The sequence below is a fragment of the Betta splendens genome, chromosome 12 (genome assembly GCF_900634795.4).
Source record: "Betta splendens chromosome 12, fBetSpl5.4, whole genome shotgun sequence".
Classification (NCBI taxonomy): Eukaryota; Metazoa; Chordata; class Actinopteri; order Anabantiformes; family Osphronemidae; genus Betta; species Betta splendens.
The window spans coordinates 2,923,353-2,945,401 of record NC_040892.2 but is presented as its reverse complement, the minus strand read 5'-3'; the positions used below and the strand labels follow the sequence as shown (position 1 = coordinate 2,945,401).

General features: G+C 49.3%; 1 protein-coding gene across 1 annotated transcript in view; it reads right to left on the bottom strand.

Moving 5' to 3' along the window:
- Positions 1–1,854: 1,854 nt before the first annotated feature.
- LOC114866900 (matrix metalloproteinase-17-like) overlaps positions 1,855–22,049 on the bottom strand; it is a 31,652-nt gene continuing 11,457 nt past the window's right edge. Inside the window, exons 4-10 of the mRNA XM_029169139.3 lie at positions 15,158–15,444; positions 9,968–10,144; positions 9,078–9,180; positions 7,688–7,770; positions 6,888–7,040; positions 6,200–6,457; positions 1,855–3,210 (exon numbers count right to left, since the gene is read on the bottom strand). Coding sequence (XP_029024972.1) covers positions 2,885–3,210; positions 6,200–6,457; positions 6,888–7,040; positions 7,688–7,770; positions 9,078–9,180; positions 9,968–10,144; positions 15,158–15,444 — 1,387 coding nt within the window. The 3' untranslated portion in view covers positions 1,855–2,884. The remainder of the gene's footprint in view (positions 3,211–6,199; positions 6,458–6,887; positions 7,041–7,687; positions 7,771–9,077; positions 9,181–9,967; positions 10,145–15,157; positions 15,445–22,049) is intronic.

Here is a 22,049-nt window from a genome sequence, read left to right as displayed (position 1 = left end):
CATTATTTTAAACGTTTAGCTTCAAATGCTAAATACCAACATGTTCAAGTCAGTCGGGCTCTATTTGAATGAGATTGGTTTATATTTATTTTAAAACCAAGCAATGTCAGAGACCTCCGCATATTTCTTCGAAGTGATTGTTTTCAAAAAATACATTTATATTTGCCTTTTCAGAGTACTTACCAGCTGAACATTGTCATTTTTTGTACCACAAGCAGTAAATAATAAAATATTCATCTCGCATGAGACCTTCAGGTGTCATTTCTGCTGACAGAATTTAACATAGATTACAGGGGCTAAGCATAATATCCTAGTCATGACTGACAAGTGTCGGAACACTCAGTGTGTGTGTGTTTAACGCTGCGTGGCTGCAGACTGGTGACCTCCTGTCCACTGACGGGGGCTGTTATTGGCCCAGCATCATGTGTCCATGTGTCCCATGGCTGAAGCACAGTCGTTTGTCAAGAGCTTAGAACTTTGGTGTGTGTGTGTGTGTGTGTGTGTGTGTGTGTGTGTGTGTGTGTGTGTGTGTGTGTGTGTGTGTGTGTGTGTGTGTGTGTGTGTGTGTGTGTGTGTGTGTGTGTGTGTGAGGACCGGCACATTCACAGCTGCTCCTTTCCCCCATGATTATCAGCTGTGCGCACACAGAAGTAATGATATGCAAGTGTCACTGTGGGGTGAGCCGAGCTACCAGTGACACAAAGGGAGTGTCAGAGTGTTTGATAGAGAGCGTGGTTCAGAATTCATATCTCTGCAGAGCACTAACCCCATCTCCCTGTCTCTCTTACACACAGACACACACACACACACACACACACACACACACACACACACACACACACACACAAACACACACCGGCCTTTTGGTGTAGCAGCACCTTGTCATATTTTTGACACCAAGCATCCGTTCGAACACAAGGACCTTTAGTTTTGACTCAGCACTCGTCCCAAATTTTATTTTGATATTTCTCTCGAGCGCCTGCTCCAACTGTCGAACTCATTACTCATAACATCATAACACACTTGATGGTTAGATGTTCTGGAATGCAGCACCGTCGCCACTTTACTATCACATGAACAGCTTCACATTCGGCTCTAGGAGATTAAACAAAGTCAGAAATGAGCAGAGACTTCACCGAGAGTGTTGTTATCACAGCGTTGAACTGCATTAAACAGAACTGTCCTTTAGCAGATGGCACGAACAGCTTCTGTGTGTGGAAACTACTTCTTATCTCCTCTGTGGATTACTGCTAAATTGCTTCCTTATCGTTGCCACTGTCTCTCTGGAGATGACATTTTATTTTTTTTCCTGCCTCGACGTGTTTGCCCGTGGTTTTTGTTCCCTGGCCTTCATTTCTTCTATTTTCTAGTTTGTGTCAGTTTATATTTTCAATGTGCGTCGGCCTGTTACAGTAATCAGTCGCTGGGTCTGTTTCCTCTGTTACTGTAAAAACAGTAACATTTACAGACAAAGCTCCACTGGCGGCGTTTGAGTTTTTAATATTGCACCTTTGTGTCTGATTAACTCTTACTGAGCAGGAAATACAGTGACCCCCCCCCCCCTCCTGCATTTGCCTGTGGGTGCAGGTGCTCTGCTGGTGCTGCTGAGCCACACCAGTTAATTAATGCCACTCGAGTGTGTCAGGAGGAGGGCAGGAAGAACCGCTGCTGTTGGCAGAAATAGCGATTGAGTGACTTTTTCAACTTTTAAACTGGATGTTACCTCGACACAGGATGCAGGTTTGAGCCAGTTTTATTTTGGCGGGGCTTCATCTGCAGCACTATAGAGGTAGAACTGAGAATCCACTGTTGCTGTACTTTTCATGCCCCAAGTCAAGTCCTCACACATGGATGTTAAAATCACTGATTTTCTTTTTTATTTTACTACAAAAATATTTTACATTAGAAAAACACGGCATAAAATACACAGTCCACCGACGGCAGAACCCTCCAACGCAAATATAGCAGGTTTACTGTATCTAGGTAAATATATCTTTACACCAAGAATAAATTCAGGAGCCGTGCTGCGGCCTCAGTCTTCAGAAGAGGTTCAGAGCGAAGACAATTGTCCACCTGTCACAAGAAGCTCTTTATAACCTGATAATAGCAATGAAATATTAGCGAAAGAAAACAATAAAAAACTTAAACGTGGCTATTAGAATATAAGAATCTGAAATCAAATATACACCTTAACTCAAAGCAGGGAATGTTGGGGTGGAGGGATTCAGGCTGCTGCTGCTGCTAGAATCCGTCCACCTTCTCATCGGCCGCGTCTGTCGAGCGCCCGCCAGCTTTTCCTGCTGCCTGAGCCCAGACGAGCATACTTATTATAAGCATGCTTACAGTTTAAATCGAGTTAGGATGCTACGCTAACGGTGGATATGTGGGTCTGTATTCTGTGGTTTATTAAAAGGTCAGGTCCACAATATATATTGAGTTTGGAGACATCCCATACAGTGGACACACACACACGACTGCCTTTGTGTGTGTTGAACAGCACAAACCAGATTCCAACTGGGTCCATTGTGTCTGAGCTGGAGGCGGATGCTGATACTGCTGATGCTAAAACTTCTGCATGGTCAGATAGAATAGAGGACGTCTGAAAAGTGATATTTGGTAATTTCGAGCATGTCTTGGTGAACTGACCCTGTAGTAAACCACAGTCAACAGCACGTGGGCCTGCCTGTAAACCAGGATGCCTTCTACCCATCTGTGTTGAATACAAATGAGGAGGCGAGTGGGTTGAGGCCTCGCCCACCGCACGCTGGTAAAATAAACAGCCGCAAACTTAGAGCAAAACTGTTCCAAAGGGTGTGAAAGAGCCAAGTCCTCCAGTTGTCATGATTGAGCGTCCGCTGGTCCCCCACCGGACGGCCCAGGACCCTCATAGCGGCTCAGAGCGGAGGGCCAGCGCCAGCGTCCACAGCGGCGGCAGCAGCCAGGCGGGGGAGGGCGAGGGCCGCGCGCCCACGGGGGACGCGGTGTCCGAGGTGCAGGAGCACACCTCGTACCCGTTCTCCGCGTGGTCCGGGCGCCGGTGCACGTTGACCCGGGTCTCGGTGCTCTTGGGCGCCGCGTCCGGCGAGTCCGACTGCATCTCGGTGCACAGCAGCCAGTCCTTGGCGATCAGGCGCGGGGATCCGGCCTCCGCCTCCATGTCGCTGCCCGGCACGCGCCAGTACTCCCTCCCCTTGAAGAAGTAGGACGAGCCTGCGCCGAGAGAGGGAGGGTGTGTTAACAGCTAATAGCTAGCGGCTATGCTATGCTATGCTATGCTAACGGCTACAGCCAGTCGAGTTCAGGAGACATAACATGAAACTGAGACCAAGGACTCGATCAGCTGCTGGAGCTTCCTGCTCTGTGCTCCCTTCTCTCCATCCTTTGGTTGCGTGACTAACGATTGAGCCAGAGACTGATCGATGATAGGAACCAAGCGTGGCGGCCCGTGTATATACTTGCATGTTCTACCATCTACCTGAGGACGTTGTGCAGAAACGATGAGCTGCAACCGATCGCTTTCCTGCTGACTACACTTCATTTAGCCTCTTTGGAGCGGATCATTTAGCCGGTTAGAGGCATGTATTCAGGTAAAGGTCCATACAGATTAATATAAGAGTTATTAATATGAACATGTCCCCTATTTGAATAATAATTAGTTAAAGTAGGTCAGAATTGCCTGCGTGGAGACTTACAGTCGCTGTGGCCCAGCTCAGAAGCCGGCGACGCCTCGTGACACCGTAATTGCGCGGTGCCACTTGATCAGTACTGACACCGCCGCCCACCGCGCCGTCCGCTCGCTTTAGGACGCTAAGTTAATTAGCCGCGCTCCGACGGCAGCCGGGCACAGAACAACGCACACGGAGGAATAAAAAGGCGTGAACGCTGGAGTCGAGGCTTCAGCGTCACCGCGGTGGCGAGCACACGTTCATGTCTGCGACACGAAGGTGAAGGAGTGAACGCGAAGGCGACCGCGTCCTCCAGTCGCGCTCAGAACCTCTGAGTCATGACTGGGAGGAGGAGGCGTGAGTCACTGCTCCGGTGAATAAAAGCCACGTGAGGAACGTCCTCCTCCCGTCAGCGGCCGCGGAGCTCACGACGTTTCTGAACGATCTAACGATAACGTATGATTTCTGATCTAGAACGCTCTCTCTAAACGACCTAGATGCTGACGCTAACAAACCAATTAAGGCATCTGGATGTTTAATGCTCGGCCCTGAACCCGACCCAAGCGCGTCTGAGAGCAATTTATTCTACATGAAATAAATAATGCAGCAGGGACTTCGCATGGCTCTTTTCAACTTTTCAGATCCGTTACAAGCGGCTGCTCCGCGCTTTTGAGGGCTTTGACCAGACAGATGGCAGCACGCGCTCCAAACGCCTCCTGCCGCCGGAGACGAGCGCTCCCACGAGGAACACCTGACGACAGCGCGTTTCTAACCTACTCTCACTGTTGCTCCTGTTCCTCCGAGACACAAAGTTTCACATCGCACCCACTAGTAGCTAATAACTCCACAGGACGCGCTTGTTTTGAGTCGTTCCCTCTGGATCTCCAGCGTCTGAGCCCAGTGTTTTTATTGTCTCAGCCTCAATGGTTAAAAAGCAGACGTGGCACAAATGCAGCCCATATGTCGCTGCCACCTTTCCTCAAGTTAAGTGGAACGTCCATGACATTCATTTCATTTGGAGCATTTTCCTAAAACCCGTGTGGCGGCCGTATTGATGGCAGCTGCTGTGATTATTATCATCATTATAGCTACATTAATACCTGTAATGGCCCCTTTTCCCTCCGGCGCCCATTCTCTGAGCTTTTACTGCGCTTTCCGCGCTCTTTCTGTCTCTCTGTGATTTCTCTTTCTTCCGTCTGAGTCACGCCATCCATCTTTCTAACGTTGCTCCTTCCTCTGTTGCAGCCTTTACTGTCTTCGCCCTCCGGTATGTGCTTTTGTCTGCGTTCACACATCCCTCCCAGTCTTTCTGCACTATTTTCATAACGAGATGGCACCATATCTCCATCTATCCATCTTGCTGTCATATTTCTCTCTCCACCTGCCTTTTCTTCTCTCTCTCTCTCTCTCTCTCTCTTCATCCTGAGCTGGTGAAACAGAACGCTTTAATGTGGCTCCGGTTCTCAGGCCCTCTGCTCGTTCTGTGTGTAAATCTACCTTCCCCTGCTTTGGGGTGATAATAGCCAGGGGTGAAACCGAGACCAAGCTATGCAATGTGTTGTGTGTGTGTGTGTCTGTGTGTGTACATATCAGAGAGCTTGGAACAAGACCCCAGAGTCTGCGTGTTTAAAAGACACAACACAGACTGGTTGACGTGGAAGGAGATCCTTCGCCCTCACAGGCTGCGGGCGCTTTGGAGACACCCCCGCTCTCAGGTTTCAGGACTCTCGTGTTTTGGGGGCCTTTTTCAAAACCGTCATTCAAATCCCAAAACCCACACGTAGCAGCAGAAGCGTCCTCAAACAAAGCGCTAAGCCACTGCTGATTCATGTGATGGAGCGCTGTAGCTTTGATAGGAGCCGGCGTTGTGACCTTGACTGTCAGCTGCTCGAGCGCGAACGCTGGGCGAGCTCCAAGGTCTGAATGTGTCTGACTGAGCAAATGTGAGGCAGCGCCGCCTCTGATGTGCCACATCAAAATCACAGATAAAGGTGGATCAAGAATCAAAATGCAAATGGGCCGCTAATCTGCATACAGCAGAAATGTGCCAGAAATGTTGGGAGATGCAAGCAAGGACTTCCAAAATGAACTCCAATAAAATGCACTGAAGCAGCGTCTTCAGCCTTTAAGTGGGATAAATTTGTTCACGACAAGCGTCCGCTGTGCAATAAGCAGGAGTTAATTGAAACGAATGACAAAATAAACCTATTATTAGTATTGATATTAACAACCAGCAATGTTCGTGGCGACACTAACAACATAAAATTGTGTTTCGGAGCCGCTTCCATCAGGGACGTTCAAATCACAGCGATTCTAGTGGACGCAGATGAAAAACCAATCCCAGCAACGCACTCGCTTCTCCAGGAAGGCAGCGCCTTAACGAAACCCTTGACAACAGACAATGTGAGAAACATCCTCAGCCGCTTGGAAACGGCCTTGGCGCGGCAGAAGCGCCTCCGCCAAAATAAAAGCCTGATGTGTCGCTTTGTTAAGCGCGAGCCGGCGGCTCGGGCGCCGGGCGCGAGCGGACCCACCGTCGGACCAGCGCATGGCGTCGTCCAGCTGCGGCGGCAGCCCCTTCCACAGCGCGGCGTCCTTGGGGTAGCCCAGGTCCATGCGCCGCAGGCGGTCGTCGTAGCGCCAGTAGCGGCCGCCCTTGAAGAAGTAGGTCTTGTCGTTGTGCAGCCACACGAAGGCGGCGTCCACGCCCTCCGCCGGCAGCCCGAAGTCGCTGATGGGCCGCGGGTAGCCCTCCTCCACGATGTTGTCCTTGAACACCCAGTACTTGAGCGCTGAGGACAGACAGCAGAGCGTCCCAGAAAACGACGCCAAACGCGTGCAGGACGCGCGCTCCGAATAAGTCAAAGATTTACACGGAGTTTAGTCATGCAGCCAGTGAAGCTGTTTTACATTTTCTTCCAAAACATGCAGTTGTTTCTTCAACTCTGCTTTTCATTTTTATTAAATTTATAACTCATTTGCCCTCAGAGATACAGGAAGTGTCACAGTTGCTTCAAAGCCTCAGAAATATTGTCATTTTGCCTCTTTATAGCGTAGATAAACCTCTTCTTAAAAGTCACCAGTGTTTATATTCTTTATATTGCTTTCTCTATATGACATTTAAATGTAATATGTACTAAATTAGATTTGGCATCAACGTCTATATTATCATTACACAAACTTTAAGGAGCTGTAGGAAATCGGACTTAATGTTTCTCGCACCTTTGAAAAACACGATCTTGTGGTCTCCGGGCCTCTCGTACACGGCGTCCACGCTGTCCAGGTTGGACGGAAGACCCCTCCAGAAGCGAGTGATCTGAGCCGGGCGCAGAGACACCAAGTGCTTCTCTCGAGTCAGTCGCCAGAAGTACTTCCCTGTGAGGGACAGGGTAGTCTGGAGTTAAGAGGATCAGGAGGATTACGGATTATATATTTTATGCATTGCCCAAAGGGAAATGAATATAATAAAGGAGGGACACGGTTCACGCCCGTATTGTCTGTGCTGAAACTGGACGAGCGGCGACTTCTGAAAACTAGGCCACTGTCATCGACATGTTGGACCCCGACCGGGATTCAGGGAATATCAACACACAACGGTCCGAGTCCGTTCCGCCGTGTCTGTGATCTATAAACTCCTAATGACCCCTGGTACGTTGGAAAGGTTTCCAACATGCTCCAGTAGCGGCTCTGCTCCTTGTTACTGTTGTCAGAGAGGGGAGGGAGCCCGGTCGTTCCTCTGGAGGGCACGCATGAAAGCCTGATGCAACTTCTGGACCGCAGTCTCTCAGCAGAGCTCAGCTGTTCCAGTCGGCGGCTGCTACAGCTAACACCCCCCCTCCACACCATCACCACCACCGCCGTCCTCTCTCCTCCGTCTCATTCCTGAATTCCCCTCTTACTTCCACTCTTTTGCTAATTTCCTTTCTTTATTTTATTTTATTGTTCCCACGCAGCTCTGCAGCCGTTGCCCCCCCCCCCCCCCCCCCCCTCCACCCCCCACCCCCTCTCTAGCTGAGCTGTACCTTTGAAGAAGAAGGCCTCTCCTCGTATCTGGGCCACTGCATCAAAGTGGCTGGTACATCTGTCTGGGGCATCTCGCGCCAGCCTGAGAGAGATGTGAGGAGAGGAGGAGGAGAGGAGATTATAAAGCAGGGGGGGAGGAAGGAGCATCTCGTATTAAACTGGACATTTATAGCACTTAAAATTTTAAACCCCACAGAGAGCTACATCATCTAGAACAGATTTATTGCATGCAATATATGTAAAGTCTATTTGTTATAAATCCATGTAATTGTTCCTGCTTGTTAATCTTTTTCACGCGTCCGAGCTTTTTGTATTTTGAGCCAAGGCCGTGTGAGCGGGTGAATGAGTGAAGCCAGGCTAAACGGGAGAGGACATGCTTTCCCAGTGACACAGTGCTCCCTCGCTGCATTTATCCCCCGGGTTTATAAGTGATTTAAAGCTGCGACGTGGCCGGCGTGCCAACGACGGAGGCGCCAGCGCCGCCGTGGCTGCCAGGCGCCCCGTCGCCAACAAGGGCGTCCATTCACGCGGCCGCGGCGTCGCCGTGGTCACGCGCCATGCCCGCGCTGGACGGGAGGTCTGAAGGGCTGATTGACTGAGCCGTCACTGCCCGTTGGGCTCAACATCCTCCTCCGCTCTACCTGGCTGCTTCCTGTTGTGGCTGCGCATCCACTAATGGTTCAACCTTCAGAACAAAACAAGGGCTTCTGCTGTTTGGGTCTGGCGTCTTCTGGGGGAAACATAAAGGTTAGAGCTTGGCGGCGGTTCAGGTGTGTTTATGTGAACTCATACCGAATTGTCCTTGATAGTCGGAAAACTACGAACTGATAGAGGCTGAACTCGCTTTAGGGGATTAGCTAATTAGACCTGCAGGCTCCCCAGCGCTGCCTCTTGGCTAATTTGCTTTGTTGGCACCTCATGACTTAAAATCAAGCTCGCAAAACTCGCTTTACAATAAACGCTGAATATTCCTGTATGTATTCATTAAGCTGTTTCTCAGTGGAAGTGGAGAAAAGTAGAAAAATAACAATATAATTAATGCTGAATGCAGGGAAACGGAACGCGGTTTGGATAATTGAATATAAATTTGTAGGGAAGGAGCAGTTAAGCAAATTTATGGCAGATTGAAACGGGACGAATGGTTTGCATTAAATGGGCTGATGTGGTTTATGGTGTTGCCTGCGAGACGTATCAAAGAGCAGCAGTTGTCCTGAGGCAGCTGGGAAGTCGCCCCAAAACTTTTATTGCTCCATCCAGTTTTTATTAACGCGCCTCTCTGTCTCGGTTTACGGAGCGAGCGACCGTCGGGAAATGTTTTGTTTCCGCCAGCGGCGCTGAGACGAGGCGTTTCTGATCGCTGTGCAGCGCGTCTGCGAGTCGCCTGCGTACGTGACAGTGGATCTGTTCTCGGGGAGGTCGAGCAGGACGGGCGGGTCGGCCGTCTGGGACGGGTCCGCCGGGCGGTGGGTGTAGGACACGGAGTCTCGCACACCTGCAACGAGAGCGGATGCAAAGTCAGATTCACCTCAGTACTTGAGTTGTTTGACTCTTCCAGTTTTTTGCATTATCATCCTTTCATCTGCCTAATTCTATTTCTATGTGCTTCCCTTCACTGTGATTCCGATCACATCCCCTCATCACTTCTCCCTGTATTTTCTCTCTCTCATACTATTTCCCGTCAGTGGACAGTGTGCTAAGGTCACATGCTGTAACGAGGCCCAATTAACATCCATCCTTGTATTCACTGAATCAATATTCGTGCTCTACAGAGCTCATCAGCTGCTTCCTGCACGAGGAGGTCCATGCATCTTCAGTCCACTGATCTGTCGCGTTTCCCCCACTGCTCTGGGAAACCTACATAATTACAGCAGATGCTGACGGGTCATGGCCGGTGGAGCAGAGGGAAGCTCTGGATGCTAATGTGGAGGACGTATGTCCATCGTTTACACATGAAGAGATGCCAACATAGGCTGAAAAGTAATACTGTACATAACAATGGAATATAGAAGTTCACCAAGTTGCTTTAGAGACAGTAACTTCAAGTACTTTGGAAAATGCTCAAAAGGCCAGCAGGAAAAATACATGCTATTTTCATTTCAATGTGTCCTTCATAGGTGTGTGGCCACATTTCTCACAGCATCTCCCTGAGTACTAATCTTCGACTCAAATACTATTTTCCATGTGTGAGCTTGTTCTAACACTCGAGGCACAATTATTATTGGAGACTGTGATGGAAATGAAACCAATTTACTTTTCCGCCCTCTGATCGCGCGTCTCACCGTAGAGCTGCCACACGCGGACCTTGTCTTCGTACGGCAGGTCGTATTTCAAGGGGTCCCCGACCGGACCCTGGTAGTAGGGTCTCATGATGGACTCTATGGCGGAGGTGTGGACCAGGCCGATGGCGTGGCCGAACTCGTGCACCGCCACGGCGAACAGGTCCATCCCGTGCGAGTCTGGAGGAGGAGGAGACAGAAAGGTTCGGACCAGGACTGTTGGAGGACGCGGTTCGTCTACGACCTGCAGCTCTGTCTGGGGACTTGTACGAGTCTGTCATGTGAGTAGACTGCTCTACATGGGACATCCATTGTTAAACATGATGCATCGGATGCCTCCACCGTGACCTTTCTGTTAGAAACCCGGGTCCCGTTCTGACCCAGTCAAACCCTTGTTTAGGTATTTCATCCCCTTCACAACTGATCTGCTTATGGTGCAAATTAAGCGGCATGACAGACAGCTCAGGAGGCTTTGAGTGCTGTTAGGCGCGTGCTGCACTGAGATAACTATGGTAATACAGCTGAGTCCCTGGGCTGCCAATCAGAACCTGTGTGGAGAGACACCTAAAGAGCCGGCGGGCTATTAAAGCACCGTTCCCTCAGCGTTCGGCTGGAAACGAAGGGGAGCGCCTCCAAAACTCCTTGTCGGGCTCCGCAAAGCAAGACAAAACCCACGGCTTGGAGATTTAGACTTGCAAGAATACGGGTGAGGGCGCGCAGAGCCAAGCTAGCTTAGAGTTCCTCGTGGGCCGTCTGGAGCCTGCATTCGGTTAACCTTCCGCCGCCCTCGTCTCGGGACCGACGCTCACGCTCACAGCGGCCGCCGGGCGGTCGGGAGGCAAATGCCGACTCTAATCTGCAGCAGCACATGGAACAGAGACGAAAGGTGGACAAAGGGAAGAGTGGGGGGGGGGTTCAGAATGGAGCGGGGTTCAGAATGGAGCGGGGTTCGTACAGGCCACGCCAGGCTGCAGACAACGTGGAGGGAGGAACGGGCTGCTTTCACGCAGAGCCGACTCGTGTCGCCATCGGTTCTAATGTGGGAACGCGCAGGTCTCCACTTAGAACAATCACGCCTCCACCAACAGCCGCTTCGCCCTGACACAGACTTATGACTCACGAGGCACAGTCCAACAACATGGACAGTCTCTAATACATCTTCCACTCCAGGCCCCACAAACCTGCATCCAATTTCATTAACAACCTCCCTCGTCCACATCAGCCCAAGTCGGCCTTCAGGGAGCAGCTCAGGACAAGAGGAGAAGCAGCCAAACAAGAGCAGCTTCCTGTCCTCATCAATACGTCTGCTTTACCACACACACACACACACACACACACACACACACACACACACACACACACACACACACACAGAGCACTAAACCAGCCCAAACGCAGCTGCCGTCGTCCCTGTGAGACAAAGCTGCTACTGCTCGTCCGCCGTCATTATCCTCCTTCTGTGGCGTGGCTCACATGCACTGAATGTTTATATTAATAGTTTTTGTCCATGTGACGATGCCTTTGTCTTCGTCTACTTTTCTATTTTAAAAAATGAGAAAATTTATATTTGTCTTTAAGAATGCTCAACACATAATGATAGTAAGCATCATTACGATCCTAATAATTATGATTATAATGTATTTTCCATATGATAATTAACAGTTATATTAATTACGCTGTTAATTACCTGTTAGTCCAGTTCAGAAGCCCTGTAAGTCAACTATTTATTTCCTGTGTGTTGTTAAACATTTACAATAAATTGTATACGATTATCTCCAATTTCCAGTGTGAACTAGGGAGAGTTAAAGCCTAAGCTTCAATGGTTGCTATGGTAACCACATCCTACCCATCTGCTGCGAGTCTCTGTGTTATTGGTCAAGTTGTTTAAACGTAACAGATTCATCATCTGATTGCAAGTGTATATGAACAATAAGCTGGTTGTGTTTAATTGTCCGGTGCCGTTCTCTCCCTCCTCATAAAACATCATCACAGGGATACAAACAATGCACAAAGGCCCAGTAGCACAGAGAAAATGGAGTGTCAGGGAAAAATTCACCTGCTCAACGATGCTTTTGTTTTGGGCAGGGTAATCAGTTTGCGGAAGCAGATTGCTGGCAGAGTGATAATTACCAGACCCAATCTGCTGGCTGTCAAAGCAAAAACAGCACTTCCAGACCTCCGCTAATTTGATCCCATTGAAATTCCGCCCCTCCAACTCCTAATGGATGCCACAACCATCAATAACACAGCAGGGGTGAACTGCTGAAATGTGGTGCTTAATAATCCATTATTCAGCATCATCATACACATTAGAAGGCGACCGGGTCGCCCCAGAGGTAGAGTCCAGCTGAGAGCGATGCACCTGGACAGACAGGAGGAAAGTGTTCAGCTGTGGATCGGTTTGATCGGCCTCATTTTGGCCGGAGACAAATTAGTGGAATCACCACAGCATTCACTTCTTAGCTTCTGGGTCGACATAACAAGTTGACGCCTTCTCACAGGATTAGCTTGACTGACTGCAGCTCAGTGCGGTACCTCTGACCGCACCCTGCTCTCAACAAAGCCTACATCTATGCAGCTGGTGCCGCCGCCACGCACACACCAGCTACACGCGGGCATCATCTGCTTGTCCTGCCTCTGCTGCGGCCCAGCGGGGGGTCCGACGGGAGCAGGATGAGCTGCTGTCCTGTGACATATGGTTCAGAGCCCTGACAGCACAAAACAAAGGAGGGGAGATTCATGCAGGCCCTGAACTCAACACAAGCACACCAGCTGGGACACACACACACACACACACAGACACACACACACACACACACACACACACACACACACACACACACACACACACACACACACTCAGGTGCTTGTTGCACACAAAAGACACTTTATTTTAGACCAATTCTTAAGCGATTAATTAGCATTTGCTGCGGTTGCAGTTTTCAGGCGACAGGTTTTACACCATAATCAACAAGAACTGCACCGAAGCTCAGCTCTGTTCACCGTATTACACGATATGATGCACACACCTCCCTGAGAGCCTCTGGTTAACGGGCCTGCTGTTACCACGGCTGTGTGGCGATATCACTCATGTTATCAGAGGAGCGGCTGATAAAAAGCTGCGTGATTACAGCGTTTTCTGTGTTTGTTTACGACTTTGGAGGAAGTCTTCATGTCGGGCTCTGTCATCCCTCACCCAGCAATTACTCTCAGGGGAAGTCTGAGGGCGAGGTGAGAGAGAGGCGAAGTTCGAAAAAGGGGATCGGCCGTCGGTGCAACTGTGCAAATCAGTTTCTGAATTAAAAAAGGCTCTAACAGTTAGTTACTCAGCTTCCACTGTTCCATTCAGACCCAACAGCAGCAGCAGCAACACGTAATTAGAGGAGAGGTTCTGTCAGGATTCCAGTGTCGGCTGGTTTGATGAAGTTCTAGCTGGCTAATCTTCACTCAGGGCCTCTGATCTGCGTCTCCATGGAGGATGCTGCTCTGCGCGGCTGCTGTTCATTTTATAGACAAGCGTGTCAGGTGTTGTTGTGGTCCCCGGTTGTGACGTGACGGTCGCAGCAGGAATCGTTCAAAGCACAGACAGAAATTGGAGCGAAGAGGAGCTTAAGTCTGTCAAACTGCAATTATCAAGGTCAAATCTGAACTTTCATGCTTCAAATCGCTCCTCGTTTTTACTTGTGAGAAAGGTCTTGGCAAATTTCTGTTAGATCCCCTCTCCTTCACAATTATCTTCCGCGTTCCATCTATTGCTCAAAAACAAGAGACGGATGGAGGCGCCGGGCGGAGGAGACAGGAAGGTCATTGGAAGTTTAGTCATGCGGATGAAAGGAAGAATAACGAAAGCAAAAGGACAGTTAATGATTTATGCCGTCATTCGTGTGACCGCGCTGAGACAGCTCCTGTCTGACGATGCGTTCAGTGTAACTAGATCACTCCGTCCACTCACTTTATCCGGATGGCTGAACTTATAATGCACCCCCCCCCCCAATCCCAGCCTTGCAGCCTGCCACTACCTTCCCACCAATTAAGGACAGTCGAGAGCAAATGAACTTGATGCTTAGAGACACGACGGCAGAGGTTTAGAAAAGCTGATCTTAAAAAAGGTTTCTGTTGCTCGACGACAACTTCAGACAAGGAAAGCAAAGGCTGCATAATGCCACTGTTGTGTCATTGTGTAGTGGTTTCCAGTGCTGTCGAAGAATGACGGATATTTCTAATATAGGCTTGTCTGCATGTGATTGGCAGAGCTGATTGAATTCCCTTCGCAGCGTCTGTCATCCTGTCCTCGTTTCCGACGCGCGTCTCCCTCCGCGGTTAATCAAGCCGCTGGAAAATGGCCGATGAAAGAAATGTGAGCAGATCATTGAGGATAGCGCTGCGTAAAACCAATCTATTAGCCCCCACGCGCTCCGACACGGTGTTCCACCGCGTGGACCGGCGCCGGCCCGCGTGGAGGCAGGAGGAGGCGTCCGAAACCCCCGGCTCGTCTCCATCCAAGGAAACTCATTTTGCCTCGTTTGTGTTGGAGATCTCATTCTTTGGACATTACCCAAAGCTCATGACAGTGGGTCAGGGCTGGAATGTTTCCATTTATCTGCTAAATCGAAAGCTCTGCCTTTCGGCTAAGCTCCATCTTCACCGTCTGTCAATCTCCCACTTCATTTTTCTTTCTCAAAACATTACCAAGGTTTATTTGATTCATTTATTTCTCCAGTGAGCTTCCGAACTCAAAGTCCTTTTGAAGTCCGAGTGGGTTGATGTGTTGAGATAACGGTAAAATGGATGTCCCCATTCCCCCACGAATCCACCTGAAGTCTAATGTGAGTCCGATGACCTCAGGCAGCTGCTATGTAAACACATTCACCACCAGGTTCTGATCAGCTGACAGCTCTGTTCAGTTAAAACAACCTGACAAAGCGTTCTCCAGCCGACGACAGGAAGGTTTTGACAACGTGGGGATTCCCAAAAAACATTCAAGGAGAAAATCCAGGGATTTCTCTTCACTGAGGTTCTTTGAATTGCTCTCCATCGTCACTTTGAACAGTTTGAGTTGGACTTGAAGCAAGCGGACCATCATCTCTTGTAGCAAACCATATACATGTGCAGTAGAGTCCATTACATCCTGTGCTGCCAGTGTGAAACGGCTGTTTGGGAGGTTTACGGTAACGTACTGCAACATTCCCTCACCTGGAGACCTGAAGGTCCAGGCCTCGTCGTCATCGAAGTGCGTGTCCCCGGCCGTGAACCTCTCCCCTGGGAAGAAGGCGTGAGCCACGGTGCCGCCCGGCCCGTCGAAGGGGTAGCCGTCGTCGTGGTCGGCCTTGGTGAAGTCGATCTGAATGTCCGCGTCGCTTCCCGCCACCTCGTGGAAGTTGAGGGGCGTGATGTCACTCCAGACCTTCAGGGCGTAGTACATCAGCGCTCTGACCGTGTCCCGGCCCAGTAAGGCCGAATCCTTGGGGAACGTCCTGACTCTGGGAGAAGGAGGAGAAACGGGGAATGTGTTAGATACACGACGTGGAGACGGAGGCGTGAGGGGGAGAGGGAGACGATCCGCGGATGGAAAACTTGACAGAAGAACAAAGTGAGTGGTGAAACGAGCAGAGAGGTGGAAAAATGACGAACACGATACAGTAGAAATGAAGGGAGGCAAAAAATGTAAAATCAGCGGGACAAGACAAACGTGGGGGAGGATGAGAAACTTCAGAGACATGAAGACGAAGGAGACGCGAGAACACGAGCTGGAAACAGAGAAGAAGTTTATTTCACTTGAGTAGAACTGAATTCTGATTTTGTGCCATGTTGTGAGTGAACGCAGCGCACGCGGCCTGTGAACCAGTCTTTGTGCTCTACAGCCGCAGAAGAGCCCTGCTTCCTCCTGCTTCTCTGAGGTCTGAATGGCTCCACGTTTTAATCAAATGAGCTGTGGAGCATGTATCGCACAAGATAGAGCCCGGTCCGTGAACGCAGCACGGCGTGACGCGCCTCCACGCTCGCTCCGGTCGATACTGGCACAGAAAAGCCGAGCGCGACGGCCTGATTGCTGTAAATTGCATAAAAAGCATAAAGGTCAACGATGTTTGCCGCTGGGACAAACCTGCACGGAAATAAAAATGCTCATTTGGTGAATCAGCAGGTTCGGGATTTTACGCTCAGGCGCGCCTGCTGAACACGTGCTGACGCCAGCTTGTAAAACGGGGCCTTGAGGAGATTTGAGCTCCACTCGATAGATTCCACGATCGTCCACCATCTTGATAAAGACGTTGCATGATGCGTTTGCTTCCTTTCAGGACGAGAGGATTGAGCCCTCGTTCTCTCCTGCTGCAGGAACCTTTGTTCCACCTATAATAAAAGTCCTCTCCAGTCAATGGAGGCTCAAGGATATTTAATCAGTTTGCATCTAGAGGAATGAAGCCTTTTAGGCAAAGCACACAGATTAATAGACAGTATTTATAAAATCTTTCTATTTAATGTAGTACTAAAGTTGCATTGTGGCTAATCAAGGTTATTTATTCTGGTATTTAGGTGCACTCACTGTATCTGGCAGCTAATTAACATGGCTTTAAATAAGATAGACTCACTTCCATGCAAATTGCTGCACACAGCTGATCCTCAATATATGAATCAACGTCCAACCTGAGCACTAGAAACAAAGTTAACACAAGGTGAGACTCGGAGTCTGAAATTGAAACCCACTTAAAGCCAACACTGGTCTCTCGGGGAAAGAACCGCAGCAGAACCTGAATCAGGCGCGTACCTGCACCGGCACCAAAATGACCATCTGTCCAAGAAACCGCGCCGCTCGTTTAAGCAGCAATTTGCATGAAAGTGTTAACGAACGCCGGAAGGAAAAGAGGCAGAACTGAGTCAAATTGTGATTGAAAGCGGTGAGAGGAAATAAGTAAGTCTGCAGGGAGAGCTGAAGGTGAGCAACAAAGTCAGTCATGGGTCCCGGTCTGAACCGGATACGCGGTTTTTCTCTTAGTTTATGCTTTGCTTGAAAAATAAAACCGCATTAATTTGATTTGCTGATTTTCAGCAGGAAATACTCTGAACAGAGAGTTTTAGGGATGTGAATAAATCCTGCACGTTTCCACATAGGCAGCGTTTTACTCTACTGTACCGCGCTTATGTGAGACACATCCCATAATAACCTGCGGCGCGACCGTCGCCACGGCGGTCGGCATCACAGCAGCCCTGACGCTGAGTATCAGAATCCTGGGGCAAAGTCATTATTTTTGAATCGATGTGGACAAGCAGCCGAGCGCCGGGGAATCAGACTCACACACTGACGGCCGCGGGAAACACGCAGGTCGAACACGGGTCCCGGCACCACCAAAGCGGCGCCGCCGTCACTTTTGTTGAATCTGGCATCTTGAAGGGCGCGTTTCTGTCAGACGAGTGATTCGTTTGACATTTATTTCAATTCGTATTTGCATTCTTTATGATTAAGGACTGAGCAGCGGTGACTCATCCCTCCGACTCGAGCTTCTTGTACCAGCTGAAGGATCTCTGGTGACGGCGGAGCTGTAGCTGCTGATTTCAAAGCTTCATTTATCTTTTGAGGGTCTTTATCTTTCTCTGTGGGCCCTGATTAACCGTGAGCTCAGGACTCAGGACGCCGCTTCATCAAATATATGCATAATTCTGGGGGTTCGCTTCAGTTTTTACATCTGCCGTCCGTTGAGGCGAAACCCAGCGCGACTGGAACCATGTTTTAACTGTAAATGAGCACAAAGGCGCCGTCATTTGGTGGAACGGGCCGACAGAAGGGCCGTTTATGGGCCCCCGGCTCACGGAGGATCGAGCGGCTGCGGTTGTGGCTCAGGTGAGAGGGAGACGGAGCACGTGGCCGATGGAGCTCCATCCGTGTCACAGCACCCAGTTCCAGGAAAGACTTCTAGCAGTCAGAATTCCAGTTGATTCATTCCCCAACTTTTAGCATTTCTCCAGGCGACTGCACTCAGAATCAGAGATCACACACATGCATTTCCACCTGACAGTGTTTGATGTCTCCTTTTCCTCACCTGCCAAATAAAACGAGTTCCTCATGACAAAAGCTTTTTAAAGACGGGTGCAGGGGCGCGAGTAGGCGGCGGAGACTGATGGAAGGCTGCAGATGATACACGGCTTTAAATTAGGGAGCGCGCGCGCGTCGTGCATCACTCGGCTCGTCACAGAGGAGGCCGTGGTTCTTGCCTCGACCCGTTCCAGCAGACGCCGAGAGTTCATGGGATGCGGCGTTATCTCCGATCTGCATGGTTCCGCTCCGACACTCGACTGAGAAGCGCTGATCAGCGTGTTTGTTTTACTATGAACTCAGCACTATCGCACTTCGCCAGCTGATGTGTTTCCCATGTGTTGTGATTGCTGATTTATTAACAGGAGGCTTCCACACAACAACCCACAACAAATCTGCCCCGTTTACTGCGGCGCCGGCGTTACTCCTGCTTAAGGAGGAACGGAAAAGGGCTCGCGGTTTGAGCTGCACCGTGAAGCCACAAACGCTCCGAGTCGCGCTCCCATCGCTGCAGGTTTACATTTACAGTCATTCCTGCATGAAAGATTAGAAAAAGTGATCCAGCTGCATGGACAGATGCATAAGAGGGAAGTTCTACCTTAATGTGACAAACGTGAGGGTGATGCGTTTAATGGCTGTGGAGAGTGGATGTTTGTATGTGTCATCATGGAGACAGAGAACAACAAAAGAAGTCTCTGTCCTCTGCTTCCAGACTCTCAGGGAGCTCCCACCTCCTGTGGTGCTGCTGTTCCACACACATGAACCGGCATCAAAAGTGGTGCTAAAGCGAAATACTGCGCAGCTCCCGTTACCGTCCGCACACGTAAGCTGATCACCCTGCAAATAGAAAGCTTGTACGCCGACGGGGACTCGCAGAAATGCAAGAGGTTGGAGACGAACACGTGGCAGCACAGAAAATACCCTACACACACACACACACACACACACACACACACACACACACACACACACACACACACACACACACACACACACACACACACACACACACACAAAGATGAAAGTCACTAAATTAAAAGGCATGAGTCTCTCTCTCTCTCTCTCTTTGTCTCTCTGTCTCTCTCTCTTTTGCGTCTGCCCCCTCCTTCTCTACGTCTATCACCATCACGGCCATCAGCTCTGAGACGATAACGATGAGAAACATACGATGTGGGCCCCTAATAAGGCCGCGTACAATACCAGCGGTGTACTTATTCTTCGGGCTGCACTGAGCAATTTCACAGGTTGGTGCCTCAATTGGCAGCAGCGAGACGAATGTGGAGGACTTCAGTAAACTGGAATTACTGTATGTGATGATGTCATTAAACTGGTCTGTGAGGGAGAACAGCTCCATGATGGATTAGTGAGTGGCCAGTAATGGAAAGGTCCCTCAAACATCCGACAGAAAGGAACATTATTATATAATAATAATATATATATATATATATATATATATATATATATATATATATATATATATATATATATATATATATATATATATATATATATATAATAATAATTGTAATAATAGCAGTTACTCTTAGATGAGTTCAACTTGCTTTTATTCTAGTTTGTAAATAGTGCAGGCGCTGAATAACAACATGATTAATGTTGGACGATATATTCTTCTACTTCAGGTGGTGAAGGACAGAGCAGAGAGTCTGTCGTGCTGTGACTGGGCCGGCCTCATGTTCCTATGTTGCTCTCAGCCCCAGAGCTGCTTCACTTTAGACACGGCTGCGTTTCCTGCTGCAGTCCTTTCTGGCTAAAAACAGCGAGTCGCGGCTCCGATCAGCGCTCATGAAGACCCGCCGCTGAGCCGCGATGGGGCCGCGCCTAATATTCTCATCAGCCGCCACCTTTGACCCTGAGCGCAGCTGGTGACACCGTACGACTGCGCCGGGCGGCGTTCAGATGACGGAGGACGTTCTCCACGGGCGTGGAGGGATTCTGGGATTCTGCAGTCAATAAAAGCTGCAGCTTGGAGGTGCACACGCAGGCTTGCATTGCATTTAGGGCCTTCCTCTCTGCCTTTCTTCTTCATTATCGCCAACCCAATCTTCACCCTCTCTGTCTCTCTCTCTCTCGCCCTCTCTTCCTCTCTCTCTCTCTCTCTCTCTTTCTCTCCCTCTCTCTCTTTTTCTCCCCCCCCCCTCCCCCCCCCCCCCCCCTTTCTCTCTCTCTCACCCTCACCCTCTCTCTCTCACCTTCTCTCGCTCTCTCTCGCTCTCTCTCTCACCCTCACCCTCTCTCTCTCACCCTCTCTCGCTCTCTCTCGCTCTCTCTCTACCTATCTGTTTGAGTTATCAGCGGGGTTGCTAATGACTGCCGGGCTGTCTGCTGTGATAATGGGCTAACAATGTGAGATAATGAGCTAACAGTGGGCCGTTACGCTGCTCGGCTCCTGGCGTCTGTAACGTTCTTGGCTGAGTGCGAGCGTGGCGTTACACAAAACGGAAAAGTTAAACTGGGAATACTGCAAAAAAATCCCAGTCCAGTCCAGGAGCACGGCGCGACGGAGAAGCAAAGCGGCAGCAGAGCGTGTGCTTCGTCCTCCGCCCGTATTAAACAGAGCGACAGCAGGTGTTTCCAGTGACGTGGGCTCCACCTGGTTATTCTCAACGCCGCTGCCTCGTCATGACTGCGAGCAGTGTCACTTCCACCCATCGTCCACTGAACATGTCGTAAACCTCCACGACACCAGGTCCAGGAGATGCTGCTTAATCCACTAGATTCCTGAGTGTCGTACATTAATGCAGCTTAATGAATGTTGTGATATAAATAATTAGAATTCCCTGTAATCTGACTGATGAACATTATTCCCGTCAGATTGCATCTGACTCATTAGCTGTTTTGTGCATTATCCCCTTCCAGTCTCTGCTGGGTTTCACCCATATAATCTGTATAATGATGCAGAGAAGCCATGAAATATTTTCTAAACCGAGCAGCATCAGCCGAAAGCAGAACGAGGAAGCACATCCAGAGATTTATGGTGGAAGTCGCTCCATTCAGATCATCGTCGCTTTTTTAAATTTATTTTTTATATATTTGTTATAAAAAGCTGCACGGCATCCTCTAATCCACGGCTGCTCCCGCGCTCCAAATGTGCGAGCTACAAACACGGACAAGACGAGACGTTTGAGCGCGCTTTGACTGGCAGCCGCACAAAGGCGGAGATGGAGGCTGTGAGTGTACAGTATGTGCACAGATGCTAAATATACCTCCCATAAGTAAATGAAGCTTCTCTCATGGCGGCACAGACCTGCTGTACGTTTCGCTGTCTTACACTGAGCCGCGGTTCCTCAGACGTCGCTGGCGACGATGTCATTTTATCACAGAAGTGCAAACCATCCCACTCCCTGTCACAAATCTTCAGGAGTTGCGCGTGTGAATTTTCCGACCCATTAAAGCCGTATCATTTGGAACGCAGCGCGCGAGCAGACACTCAGCCAAGAAGTGAAATATGCCGCGTGAGAGCGTTGAGAAACCTTTTGAAACCCGTCTTTTGACAAGGAGACGCTTTTAATTTTAGGTTTAATGAGGAGTCTGAGCGTCGTGTGAGGGAACAAACGTGTTTGTTGCACAGTGGAGTTCTCTCATCAGCACCTCGGTTTGACGACATGCCCTTTGTTCGGCTCAGAGACCGGAGGACTCTTCTTCCCCTCAGATGCTGCCGTTTAATTCATTATTACTTTATCGCTCTGTAATGTACTGAACTGTGAAAAACTGAGCACTTCAGACAAACTAAACGAAGCAGAAACAAATACTCCTAAACAACCTTAAAGTCAACTCAGCAGTTCTTCACATTCACATTCTCACACATTCAATTTATGGAACACTAAACTCTAAATTCAGTAGACACGCAAGCTACTCTTTGGACTATGACGTTATAGTTTTTATTGATCATTGATCATTTTAATATTTAATTCCATTATACAAACTCAATTTTAAAAAGCTATAATAGTTATAGTTAGTTATAATGAAGCTGCAGCAAACTACAGCTGAGACTTATGGCAAAAGAACATCTCATGATCATTTCTTTGACACGCACTAAAT